This window comes from Hyalella azteca, unplaced genomic scaffold (assembly GCF_000764305.2).
Source record: "Hyalella azteca isolate HAZT.00-mixed unplaced genomic scaffold, Hazt_2.0.2 contig11739, whole genome shotgun sequence".
NCBI lineage: Eukaryota > Metazoa > Arthropoda > Malacostraca > Amphipoda > Hyalellidae > Hyalella > Hyalella azteca.
Genome location: NW_025941725.1, coordinates 177831 through 199997, shown reverse-complemented (window position 1 = coordinate 199997; position 22167 = coordinate 177831). Strand labels below are relative to the sequence as shown.

The following is a 22167-nucleotide window of genomic DNA, read 5'->3' as shown; positions in this document are numbered from 1 at the left end:
CATATGGGTGTTAGCGCTGTGCGCCTAGTCTTATAAATCATAAAACTTTCTAACAAATATCAACTCACTATAAATTAACGGAAAAAAATGTTTTTAAATATTCAGTAATTAAATTAATTATAGTGGTTAACGATACTGCAATGAACAGAATGCTTAGTTTTGATAAATTTTATAAATGCGTGTAGCAGATAAATTTTGATAAATAATTAAGAATAAAGAGGGAGAAAAAATTAAATTGAAATAGACAAGAAAAGAAAATAAACTAATTACAACATTAATTATTAATTACAAATGTTAAAGCGGCATTTCTTTGTCATGACAAATAATGTCAATCGTAATATTTAGATCTTAAATTGTTGTTACGTTTGGTTGGCAGATGATTATGTATATTTACCAAGAGAAAAAGAACAAGTCGGCGAAATATAACAGATTAAAATGTCGGATATAAGTATTAAAATGACTAGATTGCTTAAATTGCAAGTTTATCAGTAATTTAAAAGTAAAGAAAACAGACGCAATATTCAGAACCTGAACATTCAAGTATAATAGCAGGAATATTCAGAAAAGTAGAATGCAATTGATTCAGCTTTTCTTATAGGTTTTGAGCTTTTGAACTGACGATGGAGCCGGACTCCAAAACGTTTTCATTCTTAAGAAATGGTTAATATTCTGGCTGTTTCTTTGCTTTTAAATTCCTAATAAAATGTCGTTCATGAACTAGTGATAGTATACACATGAAATAGAGCGGAAATGACGTAGTAAAAAATTATTGTAACTTAATTGCATTGTCTCCAACTCTACACAAGTGGGCAAAATTTCAGATCGATAGGATAAGTAGAAGTGCATTAAATTTTGATTACAAGATTTGTAGCAGACAGACAGACAGACAAGAAGTGAAGTTAAAGAGAAGTGTTGTAAAAAGAACAAGTCGGCGAAATATAACAGATTAAAATGTCGGATATAAGTATTAAAATGACTAGATTGCTTAAATCGCAAGTTTATCAGGAATTTAAAAGCAAAGAAAACAGACGGAATATTCAGAATCTGAACATTCAAGTATAACAGCCGGAATATTCAGAAAAGCAGAATGTAATTGATTCTGCTTTTCTTATAGGTTTTGAGCTTTTGAACTGACGATGGAGCTGGACTCCGAAACGTTTTCATTCTTAAGAATTGGTTACTATTCTGGGTGTTTTTTTTTTTTTGTTTTTAAATTCCTAATAAAATGTCGTTCATGAACTAGTGATAGTATACACATGAAATAGAGCGGAAATGACGTAGTAAAAAATTATTGTAACTTAAAATGCAATATAAAGTAAGAAAAACCATTCGTATTACCGATCTATTATCCGAAATCTACAGAGAATTTTAATGTTCGAGAGAACTTGCGAGTATTTACGCTGTAAAATATTCAAACAATGTTCTTGAAACATTTAAGTTTATAATTCTTGCAAAATAAAATAAGAGTTACGCAATAAGTGAACCATTTACGGAGCTTAAGTGGTTACTTAAGTGGTTTCGGTATCTGGCAACTTATGAAAAACCGAGGCTTTTCCCTGTTTATTATGAGCTTCTGATTAAAACTAATCCTTTCTAGACCCTATTGCCTAAATAGAAAAGTATCGAAGTGTGAAAAATATCTATGAGGGAATTTTACTATAGGCCGTAACTGAATTATTTATACATTAACTGAATTATTTATTCACTAACTGAATTATTTATTTATTAACTGAATTATTTATTTAACTACTGAATTATTTATTCATTAACTGAGTTATTTATTCAATACATTGAAAGATTCCGGTTAAATTCGTTACCTTCTTAACATTGGATATATTTTTATTTATAATGTTGCAATGCTACATTTCTTATCTAGCTGGCCCATGATGGACGAATCGCTTATATATTCTCAATGCTGTAAGTGCAAGTGTAAAGAAAATTATATTTTTTTACCGCATTTTCTCATATATGGAAAAAATGCACTATTGTGATTGCCATGTCCATCTGTCCGTCCGTCTGTCCGTCCGTGACTTCATGTTTTCGTCGACGAGAAAATGCGCTCTCTGTTACTCACTGCAGTGAGTCCTGGGTTATATTTTTTAGCGCATTTTCTCATTTATGAACAAAAGGCGCTAATGTGCTCGTCACAGACGGACGAAAAAATGCGCTCTCTGTCACTCACTGCAGTGAGTACTGAGTTATATTTTTCATTAAATCGTGAACATTACCAAATGACTCATGATAATGAAATAAATTATTAAACAACATCAAATTGAATGGTTTAAAATTCTAAATGAATGCAATGCGCTAAAAGCAGTTAAGGCAAAAGCTTCCCGAGATATTTGGAGATCTTTAATACCGCCAGTGGGTGGTAAGAGTTGGGGAGAACGCTTAAGTTCTGCGCTGTTAATCATGAGGGCCGAACAGGTGTCTATGTCACCGGCAGCAGTTATGCATGGGTGTCAAGATGGGCGCTACACTTCCTGTCTTTTCGTTTGAATGTATTTAAAGATGTTTCTTGTTCTTTGGGCCATATTAGAAGACGGAAAAGTTGGACTTTTAATACTTATCGATTTACGCCTGGAGACGAATGGAAAACGTTTTAGAATCCATAGTAGTTTTTAGGATTGAAAACAAAAATATTTGAAAAGAAAAAAATGTTCACATCAACAAAAGACAAACACATTTGAGACTTGAAATTGATTTTTCATAAGCAGCATTAACAACACGCCAAATATCATCATTTGATTTGTGCTATGTACTTGAGTACCGATATTAAAGAGCATTGCGTGTGGGAGCAGTAGCGCAAGAGAGAGAGCGAGCCAGAGGCGCAAGAGAGCGCAAGGCCAAGAAGACGTGGAGTTGGAGTGACTGTTTTAGAGCCAACGGCGGCCGCCGCGCAGCCGTTGAGGTCCCGATGAGTAGAAGAAAGATGTTGAAGCGAGGGCGTCAGAGGGAGCCAGCTAGCTGAGGGTGCCACCAGTTACAGGTTATTTTGGTCATGTTATTACGGTGGCGCTGTCGAGTGTGGCCGTTCAGAGCCTAGCGCGCAGCCTCTAAGTTGACAGGTTGGCTGGGTTTCTCCCGCTCAACGCCGCTGCAAACTTGTGTAAGTGCATCGAAAGGCCCTGGCTTTTTTTTTTGGTTTCGTTCATAACCGATTAATAAAGTACGTGAAAATACCTTACCTGAAACTTTCGAAAGAATTGCAAAATTATGGATTAAATTTTCGAAGCCAACAAGTGTCCTCCGTCTCAATCAACATGCATGGATTCGAAGCAAGTGAAAAATATGAAAGCGTGTACTCTTCCATCTGTGCAAGCTCCAAGTGCAGTTACTTCGTGACTTCAAACTCTCGCAAGAAGAGTACAAGAAATCTTCACATTTTTCTTCGTGAAAAACAATTTAAGTTCTTGGAAATTGCCGGAAATTGGTCGCCGCATGATGAGCGGAACTTCCAGCGCAGTGAGATCGTATTCATAAGCTTATTTGGAGTCTATCTTTCATAATTGACAAAGCGTTGATCAATGCACATATTAATCATTATTGTACGCGACTCATTCTATCCTTAGTTGATTTATCAAATTAAAACACCACATAAAGCTCAGTTTTATTATACTTTTCAAACATTTGTATTAACTTAAACGATTCCATGGCTATTTTTGGTCAGGAAATAATTAATAATTAAAATATAATAATAATTTTCAACGAAGAATTTTTTTCCATACCGATGTGGTCCTAATTTTTATTAGAGAACAAAAGAATCAATATATATATGATGGTTTTGCCGTTAGTAATAAACTATAATTAAAGTTTTATAATTCATCAACTATTAAATTAAGCTGATAATTTATTATCAAAGTAAAAAATCTCTTCATATTTTTAAGTCCGCGTTTTTTTTGTGATGAGTAAGGGCCATAATTAACATGTAAAATAGTTTGGCGCTCCAAATGTTAATGTTGTGGTAATTTGAAAGTGACTAATTTTCTTATTGCAGCGTAACTTTTTTCTTTGACTGTGCATTGTGTAAATAAACGTTCGTGACATTTGGCTTTATGACTTCCAAGGATTTTAGTATTTATTTGATATGATCTCAAATAATTTGGAACAAGTTTTCAGAACACATTTTCCAGACATATTTCAAACTCTTGCTCATTTCTTCTGTACTACATGCACGTATGAAGACCAGAAAATTAATTTCCTCATAATTCCTATAGTAACATACGTTATGTGCGACAAAATTTGGGCTATTTAATGCAGAAGAAATAAAACACGATCAACTAACCTACATTGTTTTTAGAAATCATAGATAAGTTAAAATTCTGTTGCTCCAGCGGTCTTCATTTGGAGCGAGAACAAATTTCTTGTCTAAACTTCGAAGTCCATTTGAAGAGCCTCGTTTATTTGCACAGATTTAGGTTTCATTTGCACTATCATGTCCTGCTGATAACTTTGATAAGTTCTCCAACTTATACAAACAAGCTAAATACGCAGGTTTTCATACATTTAATTTGTTCATCACGTAAGAGAATTTGCGTAACTCAAGATTGATTATTTTGTTCGTCGTCATTGGAAACTCTTGATAACTCGGAGAAGTTCTCCCAACAAATTGAACTTAAATTTTAGCTGTATATAATTTATTTATTATATAAAGTTGGTTCCTTACGCAGAGTTGGTTCATCGTTTAAAGTAGCTTCATTATACGAATTTCCTTCGTTCATTTAAGATATCTTGTCCAAGATTGATTATTGCAGTCCAAAATTCTACAGAATAGAGTAAAGACGAGATGTTGGAGAGGTTGTAGTCGCGCTTTCTAACGCAGCCAAGAGAGTATTTTTGGCGGTGAATCATTTGGCAAGCGCTCTCAAGTCTCGACTGCTCCAATATCGTCTCCTAATTCAGAAAAAATAAGTTTTTACATGAAAATTGGGGCTTGTTGAAAAGTATATTGGCTGTACTATTTAAACACTTAGGTTGACCTAGAATTGAGATCTGAGGAATTTTTTGAAGGGATTAAAATGTTATTCATTTACGCTCATCCGAAGATCTGTTCAAAATGACATGAGAATATCATTTAAGGTTTCATTAATACGTGACTGATGTATTAAGCCCTTAGTCGTCATTCGTTCTTTCCGTTTAATGAAATTAATCTGGATGGAATCTTGAATCCAGAATCAATTTGGCTCGGTCACGTTCATGGAAGCTTAAAATTCATAACTCGTCCACTGAAATTCTAGAAAAGATATTTTAATTTTGATAGCATTTTCTTTAGTAAAATAATGTGGAATAAGAATACAGTTTGGGTAAATAAAGTTCAGTAAAAGATAATTCACAAATTAATTACGTTCATTAATCAATGGCAACATAAGCATTAACCTAAAGCATGTGTAAGTTCATTTTATTCATAATGAATTCTACATTATAAGTCGAATTCCACTGCCATATAACTTTCATGTTGATTTAATCCATATTTTTCCTTCTCTTCTAGAACTAGCCAACAGCCAAAATGTCTGACGACGAATCAGCATATTCGTAAGTATATTATTAAATTTTTGTCGAATTAATACTATTTTTTATCATTTCAATTATTTTTCATCAGGTTAGCTTGATATTTGAAGAAATCAAATAATAATTTTCATTGTGATAGAAGTGCGGTAAAATTTCTAAATGCAATCCACGCTCCACCAAATCAGAATTTAAATCAAAGCGAACTTAAGTCATTTAGTCATGAATTTCATAATTATTGCATAATTGAATCCAGTTTTTTGAACGCCAAGAATCAGCCGTAGATAAAATAGGAAGTCATGACATATTTAAATATTTATTTAAAACTTGTATTAAAATTGTATTTAATCGAAAACGAAAATTCTGTTGAATATTTTATAAACCGCGTTGTTAAGTTTTTTTTGTAAGTTCTTATATAAACTTTAGGATAACCGCCATAATACATAAGTATTAATGGTATTCTAATATGATTCTTTTTCTCTGTTTCAGGGATGCCGAGTGAGTATAAATGGAGCGAAGGGAAAAAGTATGATGTTTTTGTCAATATACACTCTAGTTTATGACTGAACTCGACTCGAGATTGCCTGATACATAATTTTATTTCTTCTTTTAAGTGATCAGAAAAAGGAACAGCTTAATAGGAGAAAATATATGCGTTAATAATGGCTAAAAATTTTTGTAACTGTGATTTACAATCAATATAAAATCTAAAATTTCCTGTTCAGAAAAATTATGGAATATAGATTCGCAAATTTTTAATACAAAGTTTCGCTCATTTTTTTGATAGAAAATTGACTATATTCTATGACACAAGTTTTATTATTTAGTTTAGATTACTGTAGTGTTTTTAATCGACCTTTATAACCTATACACCAAATTTATGCTAGCGGTAGCGGGTTCTGTAGTGACAGGGGTTGTGGTCTTATATAGCTTATAAAAACCAAGAGTTATAGACTATTTTAGTGCATACGAGTGTTGTCATACCCTTTTTAATGCATACCTTATTCTGCTGTGTGGACAATAAATTCATACAATATTCCGGTGGTCGTGACACTGGTAACGTCATTTAATCTCTGAATAAATACACTTAAAAATTAATTAAACACAGACTAATTTGCAAATCTTTAAAAGTTATTAAAAGTTTGTTTGACATTGAGACAATTGACGATCTGATTTAAAATATTTTAAAACATTTTAAAGCAGAAACAATCCGAGTTTCCTAGAAATCATTACCAGTCTCCATGACATCCACCAGCCCCTATAACGGTCGCTTCTCTCGTACAGACAGAAATTCACTAAGATTCCTACTAAAAGTTGAAAATAATTCTTGGGATGATGAATGGCCTTTCAAATAAACAATTCGTGACCCTGAAGTTATTTAAGTCAAAAATGACTAGCACCTGATGGAAAATCATGGGCGGCTTGTGGACTCTAGACATTGGGTTCCACAAATTGTCTGTATGAACTCTGAGTGTCGGCTTTTCCGATTTAAATTTTTATGTGTAAGCCACATGAAAATTTTTGGCACAAATCATGGCCGATTCAGAGGCTGATGAATGACCATTATTGTTTGGCGTCCTATTACTCGTCCGTGGTTTTTCAGTAAGGTGCAAAATTACGCAAAAGCTTTTGCTGTCTGGAATATGTGATGCATGAGCTTATCCCAATGTACCCTTTTTATTCATAATTTTGCTGTCACCGAAACGAAATGTAAATGCAGACGTCGTTTTTCCTTGCGCCATAGTTAAAAATCAAACCTAAATGTGTCAACGCAAACAATGTGAATAAATTGTTGTAAAAGCTCATACAGGAAATTCATTTCAAGCTTCCAAGCATTGCATGAAATTAAAGGAGGAAAAAAAAGTAACGGAATTACATGCGCCCAAAAATTGTCAATTGATTCAGTTTTTCGACTACATAGATATCAAGATGAGAACGCGCCGATCGCAGCATGCGAGTTCTGAAAAAAAAATAATACATATGTGAATTGAATTGTAATGAAAACCCTTCACCATCATACAATGAAATTGGGAATAAAAGTAACAAAATCACAATACAATAAATAGAAATTTCTTCGTTCCGCACTTTAATTTCTTCGTTCCGCAAAATAATCGAATTCATTAAGTCTCTCTAAAAAGTCTCTGTCCAAATAGAGTCTCTGACCACAAATTTTACCGGTTTCCAAATTTCTTCAAAGTTCGTTCATGAGTTGGTAAAGAAAAATGAGCCTAAAATAAATCTAATGATTTAAATCCCTCTACAAAAACATAAAAAAACTAAAGTTCTAAAGTTCCCCAAATCTCCATCCAAAATTTCCCTAAAAATTTCTGGCGTATCTTCTGAGATGGCGGCCATCTTCCATCCCCTCACCACGAAGGTGATGGTGGCGCGAGCCTCGATGGATAAGCATAATTCAAAATAATAGTTGCAATTCATAATTAGGAAACCATTGAACTCTCTTTCCCCAAATTGTCCCCTTTGCCCCAAATTGCTGGCGTGTCTCCAGAGTTGAGGAGACCACCGCCGCCCCGGAGCCAGCGGAAGAGCACCACGATTACGGTGGTGGTGCGGGCAGCGGCCGCGAAGATTATCGCTCTGATAGGGAGGACGACGAGTGAGTCCGTCGCTCCAAGACGTCGGTGTACTCAGAAAAAGTTTAATTTGCTTTAACTTTTACATCCCTCTAGACGTCTGACGTTGAAATAACGTTGATTAAACAACGATCGAACAATATTTTAATCAAAGTTGTTTCGGCGTCATTTGTTTGGAGGTGTAATTCATTTATTACTTCTTTTCGCGAACGACTTTGATTTGTTTGGCTTTGCCTCGCTTATGCGAATAATTATTGCGATATTATTCTTGCGAGCGCTTCCTTTAAGTTGCGAAATTTTTATTTGCCGAATTTCCGCTCGTAACTTTTTAAGTTACAATCGCCGTGCTTTGTGGAATAACAAAATGACGACACCGAATGCTAATAAATCTTTCTGTTCCGTTAAATTACTTGCGCTTGAAACATAATGTAGCATTCCATAACTAATTTGCGAATATTCGGATAAATTTTCCGTTAATTAAAACTAACTTTGTTCACTTCTCCGACAGTGACACTTGGTTAGCCCGTAGCCTAATGATCGGGAAACCGTGACGTATTTAACATTTGTTTTTTTTTCGCCTAATTCCCAAAATTATTTTCAATTTCGATTTCCATAAAAATTCTTGTCGACAAATTTTGAATTGCCGTTGTTTTACTTGTAGTTTCGGTGACCATTTCTCCTTCGTTCGAGTTTTTCCTGCACAAACTACCGTGACCAGTTGTTTTCCTAACATCGCTAGCGCAGAACTTTGGCATCTTTAATATTCTTGAACCTAATTCGTTCCTGTCACACGGTAAAACTATTGTACTCACTTCCTCACTCCATGTACCAACTAATTTTTGTATAATTTTCGTTCGGAGCCTTGAACATAACTTACATTTTGTGGTGTTAAGAGATGCATGCATGCTTTTTTAAATTTAAAATAAATTTTTTAGAGAATCCTTTCTCGAAGCAAAAATTTTATTTTTGTAGGCGGGTTTTGTAGATTAGCTACGAATGATGCGGTTGAACTTTGCATAGTTTCTACTAATGTCTAGAACAAATTTTTTTAAGATAAGATCTACTGAACTTCTATTTTTAAAATTTTCGCACATCTTTTGCTTTTTAGGATTTCAACGATAACTCGAATTAATTCGGTGGCAGCATTTCGTGACTGAAACATTGACCACCATAGAATAATCAATGCCACACTCACGCTGTAATAAGCTATAATCAAGTTCTGTACCCCTAATCTCTTCAATAGAATTCCAACTGATTCCTAAGGCTTAAAAATTTCTTTCATTTGGGTGCCCAATTTTAAATTCACCAGTTGAATGTAACTTGCGGATTTCATCCCTGTGGCTCTACTCCTGGGAGCCAAGTTGTGCTTTGAATATGATTTGCAGACATTTTTTGCTATCGCCGCTTGTTTTTTCCTTTGCAGGAAGTACGTATAAACTCTACGTGGTATGATGAGTAAAGAACCTCCGGTGGGAGGGGCAGAAGTTGCGGCAACGCTTCCCAAGCTTCCTCGCCAAACCCTTCATATTCTATTAATTACCGAACTCGTTTTTGTTTCTGTTATTAATTATTTTCAACCGTTACTGTAACGCTTGTTTGTTTCGTCCATCCTTCCCTGCTGTTGCGTCTAAATCCTTTCATGTCTCTCAAATATCAAAATTGTATTACAGGGTATTTCAGTCTCGAGTTAATTCAATTGTAGTTGTGCATCGATTTCTGACTCACATTATTTACATTCTGTAGGAACGTAATTCTTGGGTAACTAGAGACCTATTTAGCAGAAGTTTTTGTATTTTTGTACAAACATTTTTTACGAGTGCGGAAAACACGTGAAATTAATGTCTATTTAATGTTCATTGTGCAAACTAGAGCAGAAAGATTTTAATGTTCTAGACGTGTGTTCTGAATCAATCCTTTGTTCACGTTGTTACGAGTCGTGTTCTCGTCCTTATATTTTCTTAGTCATAGAAAATAGATTTCATAGCAATAGTGAACTTTGTTAGTGTATGATGTGGGTCTGATATATTTGAATATACTCGAACTCATATGAAAATTTTATTGTCTAGATCGAATTTGTGTTTACAGCTAAATGAAAATATTCTAAAATCTGTTTCTTTTTCCCCACCTCACTACAACTGTCGTCTCTTCAGGAGGAAGAAGAAGTAAGTGCATTCGATGAAATTCTCATAGATTATGTAATTCTAGAATTTATTTGATCTCTTAGAGACCTTAAAAGGCCTCTTCATCGTGCCATATCGATTGCCTCATAAATATTTACCGATAATAATTGCGAAAATTTTTTTCAAGTAACTCCATTAAATGTTCAAGTAACTTAAAAACAAACAATACGAAAAAGTGCATGTCTTGTATATGTGATTGACTTGAAAGAGCTTAAATATTCTGATATTGATCATTTTGTAGAAATTTGAAGCAAAAAATTACATTGTGGAGGAAGGCGTTCAATTCTCTATTATTTATGCAATGGTTGAAATCGAGACCTCGCTGAGAGAGCCAACTTCCTCGAAAAAAGTCTTTAGTGTTTACAGAATGATTGACATCAGGGCTGATGAAGGGCAAAATTACTCGAGGATGTTCCTTATTTTGCACACAATTTCCTATATCAAGGCCGATTAAGAGCGAAATTTCTCAAGGACATTCCTTATTGCTATCAAAATTTCCTACGAGATGAGGGGCCAATTTCCTCATAAACATTCGCCAATGTGCAAAAAATTTCCGAACATCAGCACCGATAATGAGGCCAACTTTCTATGAAACATTCTCTATTGTTTACACAACATCCTACATCAATGCTGATGAGGAGGCCAATTTCCTCTATAATATTCTCTATGATTTAAACAATTTCCTTCGGCAGGGCTGATGAGGGGGCCGATTTCCTCCAATATATTATCTTTGGTTCACACAATTTCCTACATCAGGGCCGATGAGGGGGCCAACTTCCTCAAGAACCGACAGCAGATGAAGATGTCGGAGCTGGACGAGCAGCTCGCTGAATACATTGCTATTAAATATGTTTAATATGGTCAAATATAACGCACGTCAAATGTGTTATGGTAGTGTAAAATTTATATTCAATATACAAGGATGATGTAAGATAATTGGGATAATTTTTCAACCACGGTTAAAGAAATTGAAAAGGATAGTAAAATATAATAGGAAAAAAACATGGCAGGAAAAATATAATTCAACATTGTAGCAATCTTAAAAATAAATGTTAAATTTTGTATGAATGATTAAATATAGCGTTTCCAGGTTAGACAATAATTAAATAAATTAAAAATGGAATCCGTTTCTAGGTCCTCCGAGCTGAAGAGGAGAAGAAACTGTCGGAACAGAAGCGCGCTGAGGAGGAGAGGAAGCAGCGTGAAGAGTCCGACAGGAAAGCCAGAGAACAAGAAGAGAAAAGGAAGCGCCTCGAGGAGGTCGAGAAGAAACGTCAGGCCATGATGAAGCCCTCGGTAAGGCATATATAATTTAGTTAAATACTATTTAAAGCAATAACATTTGTACTTTTATTATTTGTATGTTCAAATCGCATGTTCACCGAAAATTTAAAATCAAATAAAACGCCATGTAAATTCTTCATATATCTTCATTGAAAACGCGTCTTTTCTTTTAAATCTTCATAATATTTTTTATGTATGGATTCAAATTATCTTGAAAATGTGGATATTTTTTTTGTGGATGCATGTTGCAAATATCTTTTGTCTGACATTTTTACTTTGTCTTGAAAAATTAGCTGCGAAAGTTGGAATGGTATAGATGTGTACTTTCAACGTCTAAAAAACGGTCACAACGAGTCCTTATTAATTCCATCACATAATATAAGTTCATTATCACACTTCTCATGCACGATTTTCTCCCAATATTTCAGGACGGTGTGAAGAAGTTCGGCTCCAAGGGCGGCGATAAGGTTGGTCTTTTTTACGTGCAATAAATAGTAGTATTGTTCACGATCTCAATGATTGTCATTATTTTATTTGAAAATAAACTTATTTATCATTGCTATCATTAGTTTATTTATTCACATTCTGTTTTGTAGACCGTGTTAACTTCTGTTCATATTCATTGTACCTTGAAAACGTTTTAATTTCTTTAATGTTGCAAATTATTTTTGCTCTCATAAAATAGTTTGCTAGGTTGGGGTATTCACTGATCAAAATTTCAATTTCATGCTCGGCCAACCTGTTCCTCTTTGCAGAAATAAGAAGGTAAATTAAAACGAACATGAAAAATTAAAACAGTGACGGATATTCTAAAAACGTGGCGATCTGAAAAGTTGCGAAACTTGTAACATATTCATATATAAATCATTTTGTGAAAATTCGATGCGAGATTTTAAATTGAGAAGATAGCAGTGAACCACATATCTTTCAATTCTCAAATATTTATACAATGTTCGACATAAGGGCCGGTATATGGTGCGAGATGGTCCCACAATTTCACTTTTTAACATTTTCAATTTTCCCCGATGTGTTCCAAAAAGTTTCATCACAGGTGTCGTGACCTGCAATAACTAATCATCGATTTAAACCAGGGGATAAACGATAATTGATTAACTGTTTTTCCACTTTCCCCGATGTGTTCCAAAAAGTTCATTACAAGTGTCGTGACCTGAAATGATTAATTATCGATTAAAACCAGGAAATAAACGATAAATGATTAACTGTTTTTGCAGCTGTCAAACATCCAGGCCGCTAAGGGAGAGCTCGGCAAGACTCGCGAGCAGTTGGCCGAAGAGAAGAAGATCGCCATGAGCATACGCGTCCAGCCCCTCAACCTGGACGGTCTGCAGCCGTCGCAGCTCAGGACCAAGGCCGAACAGATGTGGAATCTTATCGTGAAACTCGAGACTGAAAAATACGACATGGAGGAGAGGATGAAACGCCAGGACTATGACGTAAGTCAGACTCGATTACCGCACTTAGAAAGAGGAAGGCTTCGTATTATCCATATAGGGATTTTGTCCAAATCTTGACACAGTTCCTTAACCACAGCATGCACGTGCAGAGGTCAGACGTAGCACTGATACACAATTTTCCTGGGTCAAAATGGCTCATGATGAACCATATAATGGCAAAAATTACACCATTATTTGGACAAAGTCTCGTTCATTTCTCATTGTGCAATCGCCTTGAGGTAACAGGATTTACTCTCTTAAAAGCCGTTTCTTTGTCAATGGATGAAGTTTTTGTACTTTTTAGGTTATAAGTGATATTCGTTTCTGTTTCTGAAGATAAATCTTATCGTATACTGTGTTTCTGAGTAAATTTGATTTATGTTGAAATATCATAATATACGAAGACGGTTTCATACTAATTCCCTCTGTTATAATATAAGTTATCTGTTCGAATCAGGAAATTAAGTTTGATTCAAGCAAGTTTGAGATCAGGTTTCGATCTATAATTATTTAATTTTCATTGTTTGATTTTTTTTCGTGTTATCAATGTTTTCTCCTTATGATTAGTTTCGTATTCTTCGGCTCTATTTATTTGACTACAAGTTAACACGATCTTCTTCGAAATGACTCAGCAAGAAGAAACATCCCGCTTCGCATCTAATTTATTTTCTCGCCATCAATCTGGAAGTTCCTAAATCGTAATTAGCTCATATTCATTTATATCAGGTCATTTCACAGCATTTAGTAGTTAATTAAATTAACATAATATTCTGTCTAAATGCCAGAAGAAACATAACAAAAAATCTCATCTTCTATTTCTTACTGTTCTTGCCTGATTGTTCAACGTCTAACATTGGAAATCGGTATCATTTCGCATTGAACGCGTCAAACATCTACGACGAAAAATATCATCTATTCAAGTATTAGCACGAGTTCGAGTAGAAATAGAAAAGCGAGAACCAATACAAGTTTGATCAAAGCAAATTCGATCCAAAAGAAGTTCATTCATATAAACTGATTGCAAGGAAAATAATTGTCGTTTAGCATGCCAGATGCAACTCAGATGACTTTAATTACATAAATTTAGACGAAATTTTATACGACCAGACACAAGAATGTCATGTTCATATAATTCAGTTTCATTTTAACAATCAAAATGTATTTCACTTGCCTGAAAACTGAATTTTAACTTTTCACGATTTCACTTACCTCAGTCGCACTCCAGCGAATAAATTATATGAATAATTATTATAAGATCTGAAACGGGCTTATAATTAAATTCTCAGCTCAAGGAACTTCGTGAACGACAAAAACAGCAGCTGAGACAAAAGGCTTTGAAGAAGGGTCTCGACCCAGAGTAAGTCTTTCTCTAGATTCAAAATTTTCCCGTAGAAAAAGGAACGTTCGTTGTTCATCAAAGATTAACCACCCGAACCTTATCTTTGATTTCAAAGTAAAATTCGAGAACATTCGATCAGCTGTTGTTGAATTTCAACGTTTTATTAAGAATAGGCCTTTGATTTGTAATCTTCAGTTTTTCGGTTCATTTGAAAATATATTAAATAAAAATTACGAACAATGACGGTTCCTTCCTTATAGTTGGTCATGAGTAGACGTCGAACTGTTTGATCCTTTTTGCACAGCATATAGTCGTCGCTAGCTTGTTGAACTCCTGTGGTGGAAATCCATTGCCTGTTAGATCACAGTCCTGTTTCTCGGAGCAGTTTTTAGTGACTAGAATAACCCTCTAAAACTTAGGGGTTCTTCAACAACAGTTGTGCGTCGCTGGGTCCTAGTTCATCCGATGTGCTGTAGAGAGTTTCATCATAAATGTCGTGTCCAAATCGAGCCAAAGTTCATCTCCCATTTTTTCACAGTCCCGAGGAAAATCTCAACTCACGTTCCTCCATTCGTTCTGCATCTACCTGCCTAGCTAGTTAATTTTGTTGACCTTTTTTCTGCTTGGTATGCTATTAATTTTTTATAATCCTGAATATTTTCAGTTGAAGGAGTTAAAAGAACGACAGAAAATGCAACTTAGGTCAAAGGCCTTGAAGAAAGGACTTGATCCCGAGTAAGTTGAATGATGAAAGAACATCCCAATCTATTTGACCGTATCCCATTTTATTTGACCAAAATAAAATGAAAGGCAGAATCTCTCGACGATATTCTCGCCAGTTTGAAAACCACGCATTTAACACGTCTTCGAAAACACCTCAACTTGATATATGCCTTTTGTAATGCTTTGTAATAGCACTAAAACTTTTTGACCTGTTTTTTGATGTGTTGCCTATTTTTTCTATTCGTTTTTTTAAAAAATTAATTTTGATTAACGAGGTTAAGTTGATATAATATTTTACCTTCTAATTTTCGCGGGACGCAAGAAGCGAGGACACATTTTGTCTCGATCTCACCTGTAGTATGTATAATTGTTTTCTGTTTAACAAAAGCGTTCGAAGTATTTATTTTGGTTCTACCTTGGTTTCTTGCAGTAATTTTCACCAACAGTTTTATCCGTGACTTAGTTTCTTTAGGATGAAATTTTCTGTGCATCACTTTGCAGTTGAAAGAACTCAAAGAGCGTCAGAAGATGCAGCTGCGACACAAGGCGACCAAACGTGGTCTGGAGCCTGAGTAAGTTATTTCATCAAGTGTTTAATTCAACTGGTGTAATTATTATCTAAAAGCAATTCTTTCAACTTTATCATTTGGTTACTGTGAAAGTTATCATATTCTTGCGCCAGTAACAACATCTTAACAAAGAGCTTCATATTTTATTCGTTTCTTTATAATTCTGAATTTGACCGCTTTGGGAGAAATTTAATAAGGCTAAAAAAACTCTATAAAATTTCGGAAGATCGAAAAGTTGAAATTTATTCAAATATGAAATATTTAGCCCGACTAGTAATCTAAAATATTTTACGCAGTAAACAAATATGTAATACGATAAAAACTTGATTTCAGAATTGGAAATTCAGTAAATAAAGTAAAAAAAGTTAAACTCGAATTGAAAAATAGAGCAAAAAATTTTTACTGCAAACTGTTGCACACTGCCTTGATAAAATACCCTACTTCGTACACGACATTTAAATTCTTTAGTAGGCTGATCTGTCCCACAGTTTTTTATAGCGTTGGACATGTCTTGCCTGTTGTTAACAGTAAATTGGAGTGACCGGAAATCAAAAATATGAATTTTTTTAGTGTTAACAGACTAATTGTTTTTTTTCCCGCAATTTATGGTGCAATGACGAAGGCGCTTTGAAAAGTAAGTGATTTTGGATGGTACAATGAGCATGCCTGGTTATTAACCTCATATTTGTAATTCTGTTGTCGATTATAGCTTTTCGAAATATGTGTGATTCATTAATTGAGGTCCACTCATGAATCTAATATCCATTTTTTAATGTGTAATGCTCTTTGTTAAATTATCACCTTCATTCACACTTAATATATTTCTTGTTATTTCGTATTCATTTGTACCTTTGCTAGTGATTGTATTAGTGACCAATTTCAACTTAGTTAGAATTGCATTGTAATAATTATAGTGGATTTCGTGTTTGGTTTTATTTTGATTATTAATCTGATCAATCAATTGTTTGATAATCAATGTTTCAGGCTGTCGCGGATATTTTCTTACGTAGAAAATGTCAACAGAATGATTATTCATCATTTAAAATCCAGTTGTTTGTGACGTGATAAATTTTTGCTTTTCTCTATTTTTAAGACTTTGAAGTTAGTTTTATTGAAAATTTGATGTCTGCCATATTCGTCTGTCCGTGCATGCAAGAAATTTTACTCCCAACCGTGCAAAATTCCTACCCGATTCTAAGCTCAAATTTCAAACTCATGGAAAATTTCTCTGTTCTATTTTTATCTTCATCGATGTCTCCAATCACACCTCGGCCCTTGGATTTTTTCACGCATCTTTTCACTGAAAATTCATCGGTGATTCATCGATGCATTGCCATCAACAATCATCGGCGTCACTGCGCTTGCTGCTCCGGCTGGGGCTTGTGGCTACAGAGCTCTCACCGGCAAGCACCCTGTAAGTTACGAATATTTGTTTTAATTAATAAGATTTATTGTTAGTCTGTTTAAAATGTTGACATAAATGTAATTAAGTAATTAAAATTAATAATTGATTTAATTTCAATGATTACAAGATATAATTATTAATTACATCACGTGTTTAGATGGGAATAATAATTCCAGGATCATGAGTTCGTAGTTTGTGTTAACAAAAATACTAGATTCTTCCAAATTTCAGGAATAAAAAATCCCGGTTCCACAGTGTAGAAATAGATAACTTATATTGAACTTCAATCTAAATTATTAATATAGGAGTAAATACGAGTGAATTTATTGGAGCTAATTGACTATAACATAACCAACAAAATTATGACCAGCTTATAGTGAATTTATTCGCAAAGAATATGTTTGCATTGATTTTTATTTCATATAAAAATATTTTCATAATTTATCAATTAATTATTTTTTTCAGCCCAAGATCCAGACCGCCTCCAAATTTGAGAGGCGAACAGACCGTAGGACTTACGACGATAAGAAGAAACTTTTCGAAGGCGTAAGTAAATCTCTTAAAAATATATTTATTTTATTGACAACTATTACGCATGTAATAGTTGTGAAATATTATTTATTCGTGAAATATTTTTATTCGTGACATAAATGCTATTCAATTAAAAAAGAATTCCAGAAAATGATTAAAAATTTCAACATGCACGGCACATTCATTTTACAGCAATCCATTAATTAAATCCCGCCGACGAAAACTTCTTTCTGTGTTTTAATTACTCAGGCATAATTGAATTATGTATAATTATATAGTTTTTTTGCAGGTTTCATTACCGTGATGTTTTTGGGTACTTAGAAAACAGCATGACATTTTTTCTAGCAGTTTATTAGAATTCGACTGCAAATGCTGTAAAAAAACGCGTTTCTCCACAACTGTAAAGCCAGTCGTTGCCCACGCCTAAGGCATTGAGATCGATCGATGTAAATTAGCTAGAGCCTTTTACATTTCACTATGCAGGGATGGGACAGCGTTCGCAAGGAAGAAATTGAGAAGCTGTGGAAGGAACACTACGAAGAGTTCATGGCCCGCACTATCAGTAAGTGTGGCTCTTTTCCAATGCCACCTTACGTATCGTGTTTTCAACCACAGCGGTGAACACTAACGGTTTAAACAAACTGCCTCTTGTGTAGTTGATGACTGTTTAAAGTCGGCATAATTATCAGAAGTTATCATTGAACTGGGAAGTAGTTCAAAAAGAATTGTGCATGCGAGAACCAATATGGCCTAAAATGAAATTTGATCCAAGATGAGAACTTCTGATTAGAGTGTCAATTTTGTTTGTCGGGCGAAGGGTGACTGAGGTTATGTACCCTGTTTGTAAATTTATAAAATGTCTACGTCTTTGTCCGTACGTTTGCAGAGTGTTGTGTAGTTCATTCCCTACACAGTTCTAGTGTTTTTCTATAAAAGATTGTAGAATTTGTTTCACGTTCACTTATCTAGAGATTGTTCACAACTTTTACTCATTTTGATTAGCTGCGTTTCCGACAATAATGATACAAATGCTGATAGTTGCTCTGAAGAAGATGCCCTTATTTGCTTACGCTAAATACGTTATGCATTGTTAAATTTTTGCGTTGTTCAATAACGCTTAGTTTTCACTATATCATTCAAATGCGTCGTATTCGCGGTATCGTTCGAGTGCCGTTAATAATTTTAGACGTTCCCGCAGAGCAAAACCGTCGTTCCCTTAGCGGTAAACTTACTTTTATTTCAAGAGCGGGAGGCCTTCGAAGAAACGTCGTTGTGGGCGAGTTGAGCGGAAAATCTTGATGTCAAACTTAGAATGAGTTCTTTAGCTGCGACAATAGCGAGGTTAGTTTTCTAAACAAACTAGATTAGTTGAGTTAAAGTAAATCCAACATAAATGGTACATAGCGAGAATATAACTCTCAAACATTCGACTTTGCGCGATTTGCTCGCGAGAATTTTTCGAGAATCTTCAGTTAATATTCAACGACATAAGTCTAATTTTTGTGAATATCTCTCGGAAAATCTACGATTGATTTCCGATTTGTCGCGAATCTCCACTCGGAACTCAACGATTGAGTTCTGACTTTACGTGATCTCTCCAAGGAACTCTCCGAATGAGGTCCGATTTTACATAACTAAAATACATGATTTCCTCGTGTTTATCTTCACCAGGGCTTAGACGACCTCTTGCGTGAAGACATGGAAAAGAAATGGTCGGAAAATATGGCTGTATTTGAAAGCCGATCTCGGGGTAAGATCAATTTTAATTCCTGTGAGCTACCAGTTCCCGCGATTGCATTTCTCTATTGCTTTTAATTGGAAGGGAGGACTTGTCTCTATTTTAATACAAGTATAATATTTTATTTTCTACGCTACTATTTTCAATTTTTCTCATATTTTCGTAGAAATTTGCCGCTGTGAGTCATAATCAAATTTTCACCGAAGTTTCGATTCGTCGCATTTAATGTCGACAATTTACTTGCTAGTTTATATAAACGCATGCCCACGTTGCGGTGATCGTCGTCTTCGATGGCTCTCGCAAATTTATATTTATTTGCGTTCAATTATTTTTTTCGTGTATGAATGTTGTATTTGTTCCTGGACGGCTGTACCAGCGTTGTATTTTACGTACATTTTCCTCTGAACTCTTTTTCATTCTTGGATTGGAATCGGTATTTTCAGAATTAACAATCTTTATGTATTTTAAAATGCGTGAATAACTGCTATGCATGCATTGCAGCTAATATTTTTCGTTGATACATTTTCCTATTCTCGATGTTAAGCATAGTCTCGCTAAACTGCTTTTTGACTAACCTTGATAAAATCAATTGTAATTATTAAAAACCTTAAACTATTGTTTTAGATTTCACAACGGATCCTTTCACTTTCCAACGGATTCTTTACGCATGTGTTCACTACACATACATGTCATTAATGAATCTACACATTTTACTAGCAAGTCACGAATGTATTTTTTGTATGTAGAAGAAACACGAAAACAGAATACAAATTAGCACTTAATTTCTTTGACTGACGTCACGGCATTGCTTGACTTTTTGGTCTCGATATTATGAGGAGAAAATTTAGAATATTTATTATTTATTTTTTGATCACAATTTTTTTTTAATTTAAATTTAAGGTTTACGCATCATCAGTTAATATATTATCGAGCAAAATAACAATAAACGTTCATATTTATTCTTCATATACATTTTATATAAACTGTGATATTTTGAATCCGATATTTTTCATGCTGCAGTAAGAATCTCAATAGAAGTAATAATGCTTGATGCATTAATGTCATTATATTATTTTAATCAATGCCATTATTTTATTTTAATTTTACTTCGTGTATGAACGGACGGTCAGCCATTGGCTTAATATCAAGTAAACCAAATATTCATCAAGTTCGATGAGTTATTTTTCCGTAATTCAGAAACGACCACAAAAAATTAAAAAAATTTATGGTATTTTCAAAATATGGCTGCACGAAGCCAAGCAATCACTTTCGATACACCGAAGCAATATAACTTTGACGATTTAAAATACTAATAAAATAAGATTATCGAAGGTGATATCCTTAACAAGTATTGAATACAATTTTTCTTTAAATAATACAATTCAATGAAGAATAATCAATTTTAATCTTAAAAGTTTCATATTATCATTTCAATGCCTAAAACACCAGAATTAATACAAACAATATTATGATAAATAGATTAGCAATGTTATGTTATTAGCGATGATTAGCAATGTTATGTGTTATGTTATTAGTAATGCTTTCACATGACGATGATTTATACCAATAGTTTTGAATAATATTTAATTACATAGAACAGCGTGTATTTTTCTTGTAATAAACACCTAAGAATGGTAAAAATATTATCAAACGATACCGTATTATGTAGGAATGTAACACAATCATTAAATTGACGAGAGTTCCAATAATAAGAATGTTCTTTCAAGGCAATAAATTAACGTTAGTTATAATAATAAGAATGTTGTTTAAAGGCAATAAATTAACGATAGTTATAATAATAATTATGTTATTTCAAGGCAATAAATTAACGATAGTTATAATAATAATAATGTTATTTCAAGGCAATAAATTGACGAGAGTTATAATAATAATAATGTTATTTCAAGGCAATAAATTAACGATAGTTATAATAATAATAATGTTATTTCAAGGCAATAAATTGACGAGAGTTATAATAATAATAATGATATTAAATGACACAAAATAACAAATTTGGTTGGTATGACAGCTCGGCTGCCTAAATGGTTCGGCGAGCGCCCCGGCAAAAAGGGTGACAAGGGCGCCGATACTCCTGAAGAGGGTGAAGAGGGAGAGGCTGAGCTGCCCCCTCCACCACCTCCTCCAGCTGAAGAGCCCGAAGAAGAAGAGGAAGAGGAAGAAGAGGAAGAAGAGGAGGAGGAAGAGGAGGAGGAGGAAGAGGAAGAAGAATAAATCGTGGGTATTCAGCATTTTTCAATAGTTGGTCTATAGTGAGCGTTCAATTTTACCGTTATTCTCGGAGATATTTTGTGACATCCATTTAAACACATTCTACTTCGATCGGATGCGATAAACTGTTTGTTTTTTTCGCTGGGAAAATCATCCTATAATTGAAATTTTTAAATTATTCTTCATTGCGTTACGCTGTATTTATAAATATACTTCCTTCGTTGTTCATACAGTCGCTGACAAGTGTAATATTGTAGAATAAAAATATTTTTTCTTCTGCAGATTCTACCGCAGTTACTCTGGATCCTCAACATACGATAAGTTCTGCGACTTCCAACTTCGCTCGTACCTGCAAGCTATTGAAATTACTTGAAATTGTCAAGTGTAACTGAATCATCATGCATCAAATAATTGATCATTTGCGGAAACCGTTTTGATGTTATTAAATCCATCCAACAATCTTCGGAAAAAAGTGGATGATCCAGCCCTTCATCCTCTTTTTTCCAGGAGTTATTAAAGCGTGATTTACGCATTTGATTTTCAAGGAGTTTGCACTTGAAAAAATTTACCATCGCGTTGAGATAGGGAAAACCGTGGCGATGAAACATCCGCTCACGTT

The 22167-nt window shown here is 34.2% G+C and overlaps 1 protein-coding gene across 1 annotated transcript; it reads left to right on the top strand.

The window, feature by feature from the left end:
• The first annotated feature begins 3005 nt into the window (after window positions 1-3005).
• LOC108676898 (troponin T) lies at window positions 3006-21900 on the top strand. The gene is given in 16 exon segments (XM_047882987.1): window positions 3006-3109; window positions 5489-5532; window positions 5995-6003; window positions 8012-8119; window positions 10247-10258; window positions 11033-11126; window positions 11358-11409; window positions 11412-11572; window positions 11989-12027; window positions 12793-13014; window positions 14301-14371; window positions 17038-17059; window positions 17516-17596; window positions 18065-18143; window positions 21349-21554; window positions 21831-21900. Coding segments are annotated over 14 exon segments (1179 nt in total). The 5' UTR covers window positions 3006-3109; window positions 5489-5506; the 3' UTR covers window positions 21552-21554; window positions 21831-21900.
• Window positions 21901-22167: the final 267 nt, after the last annotated feature.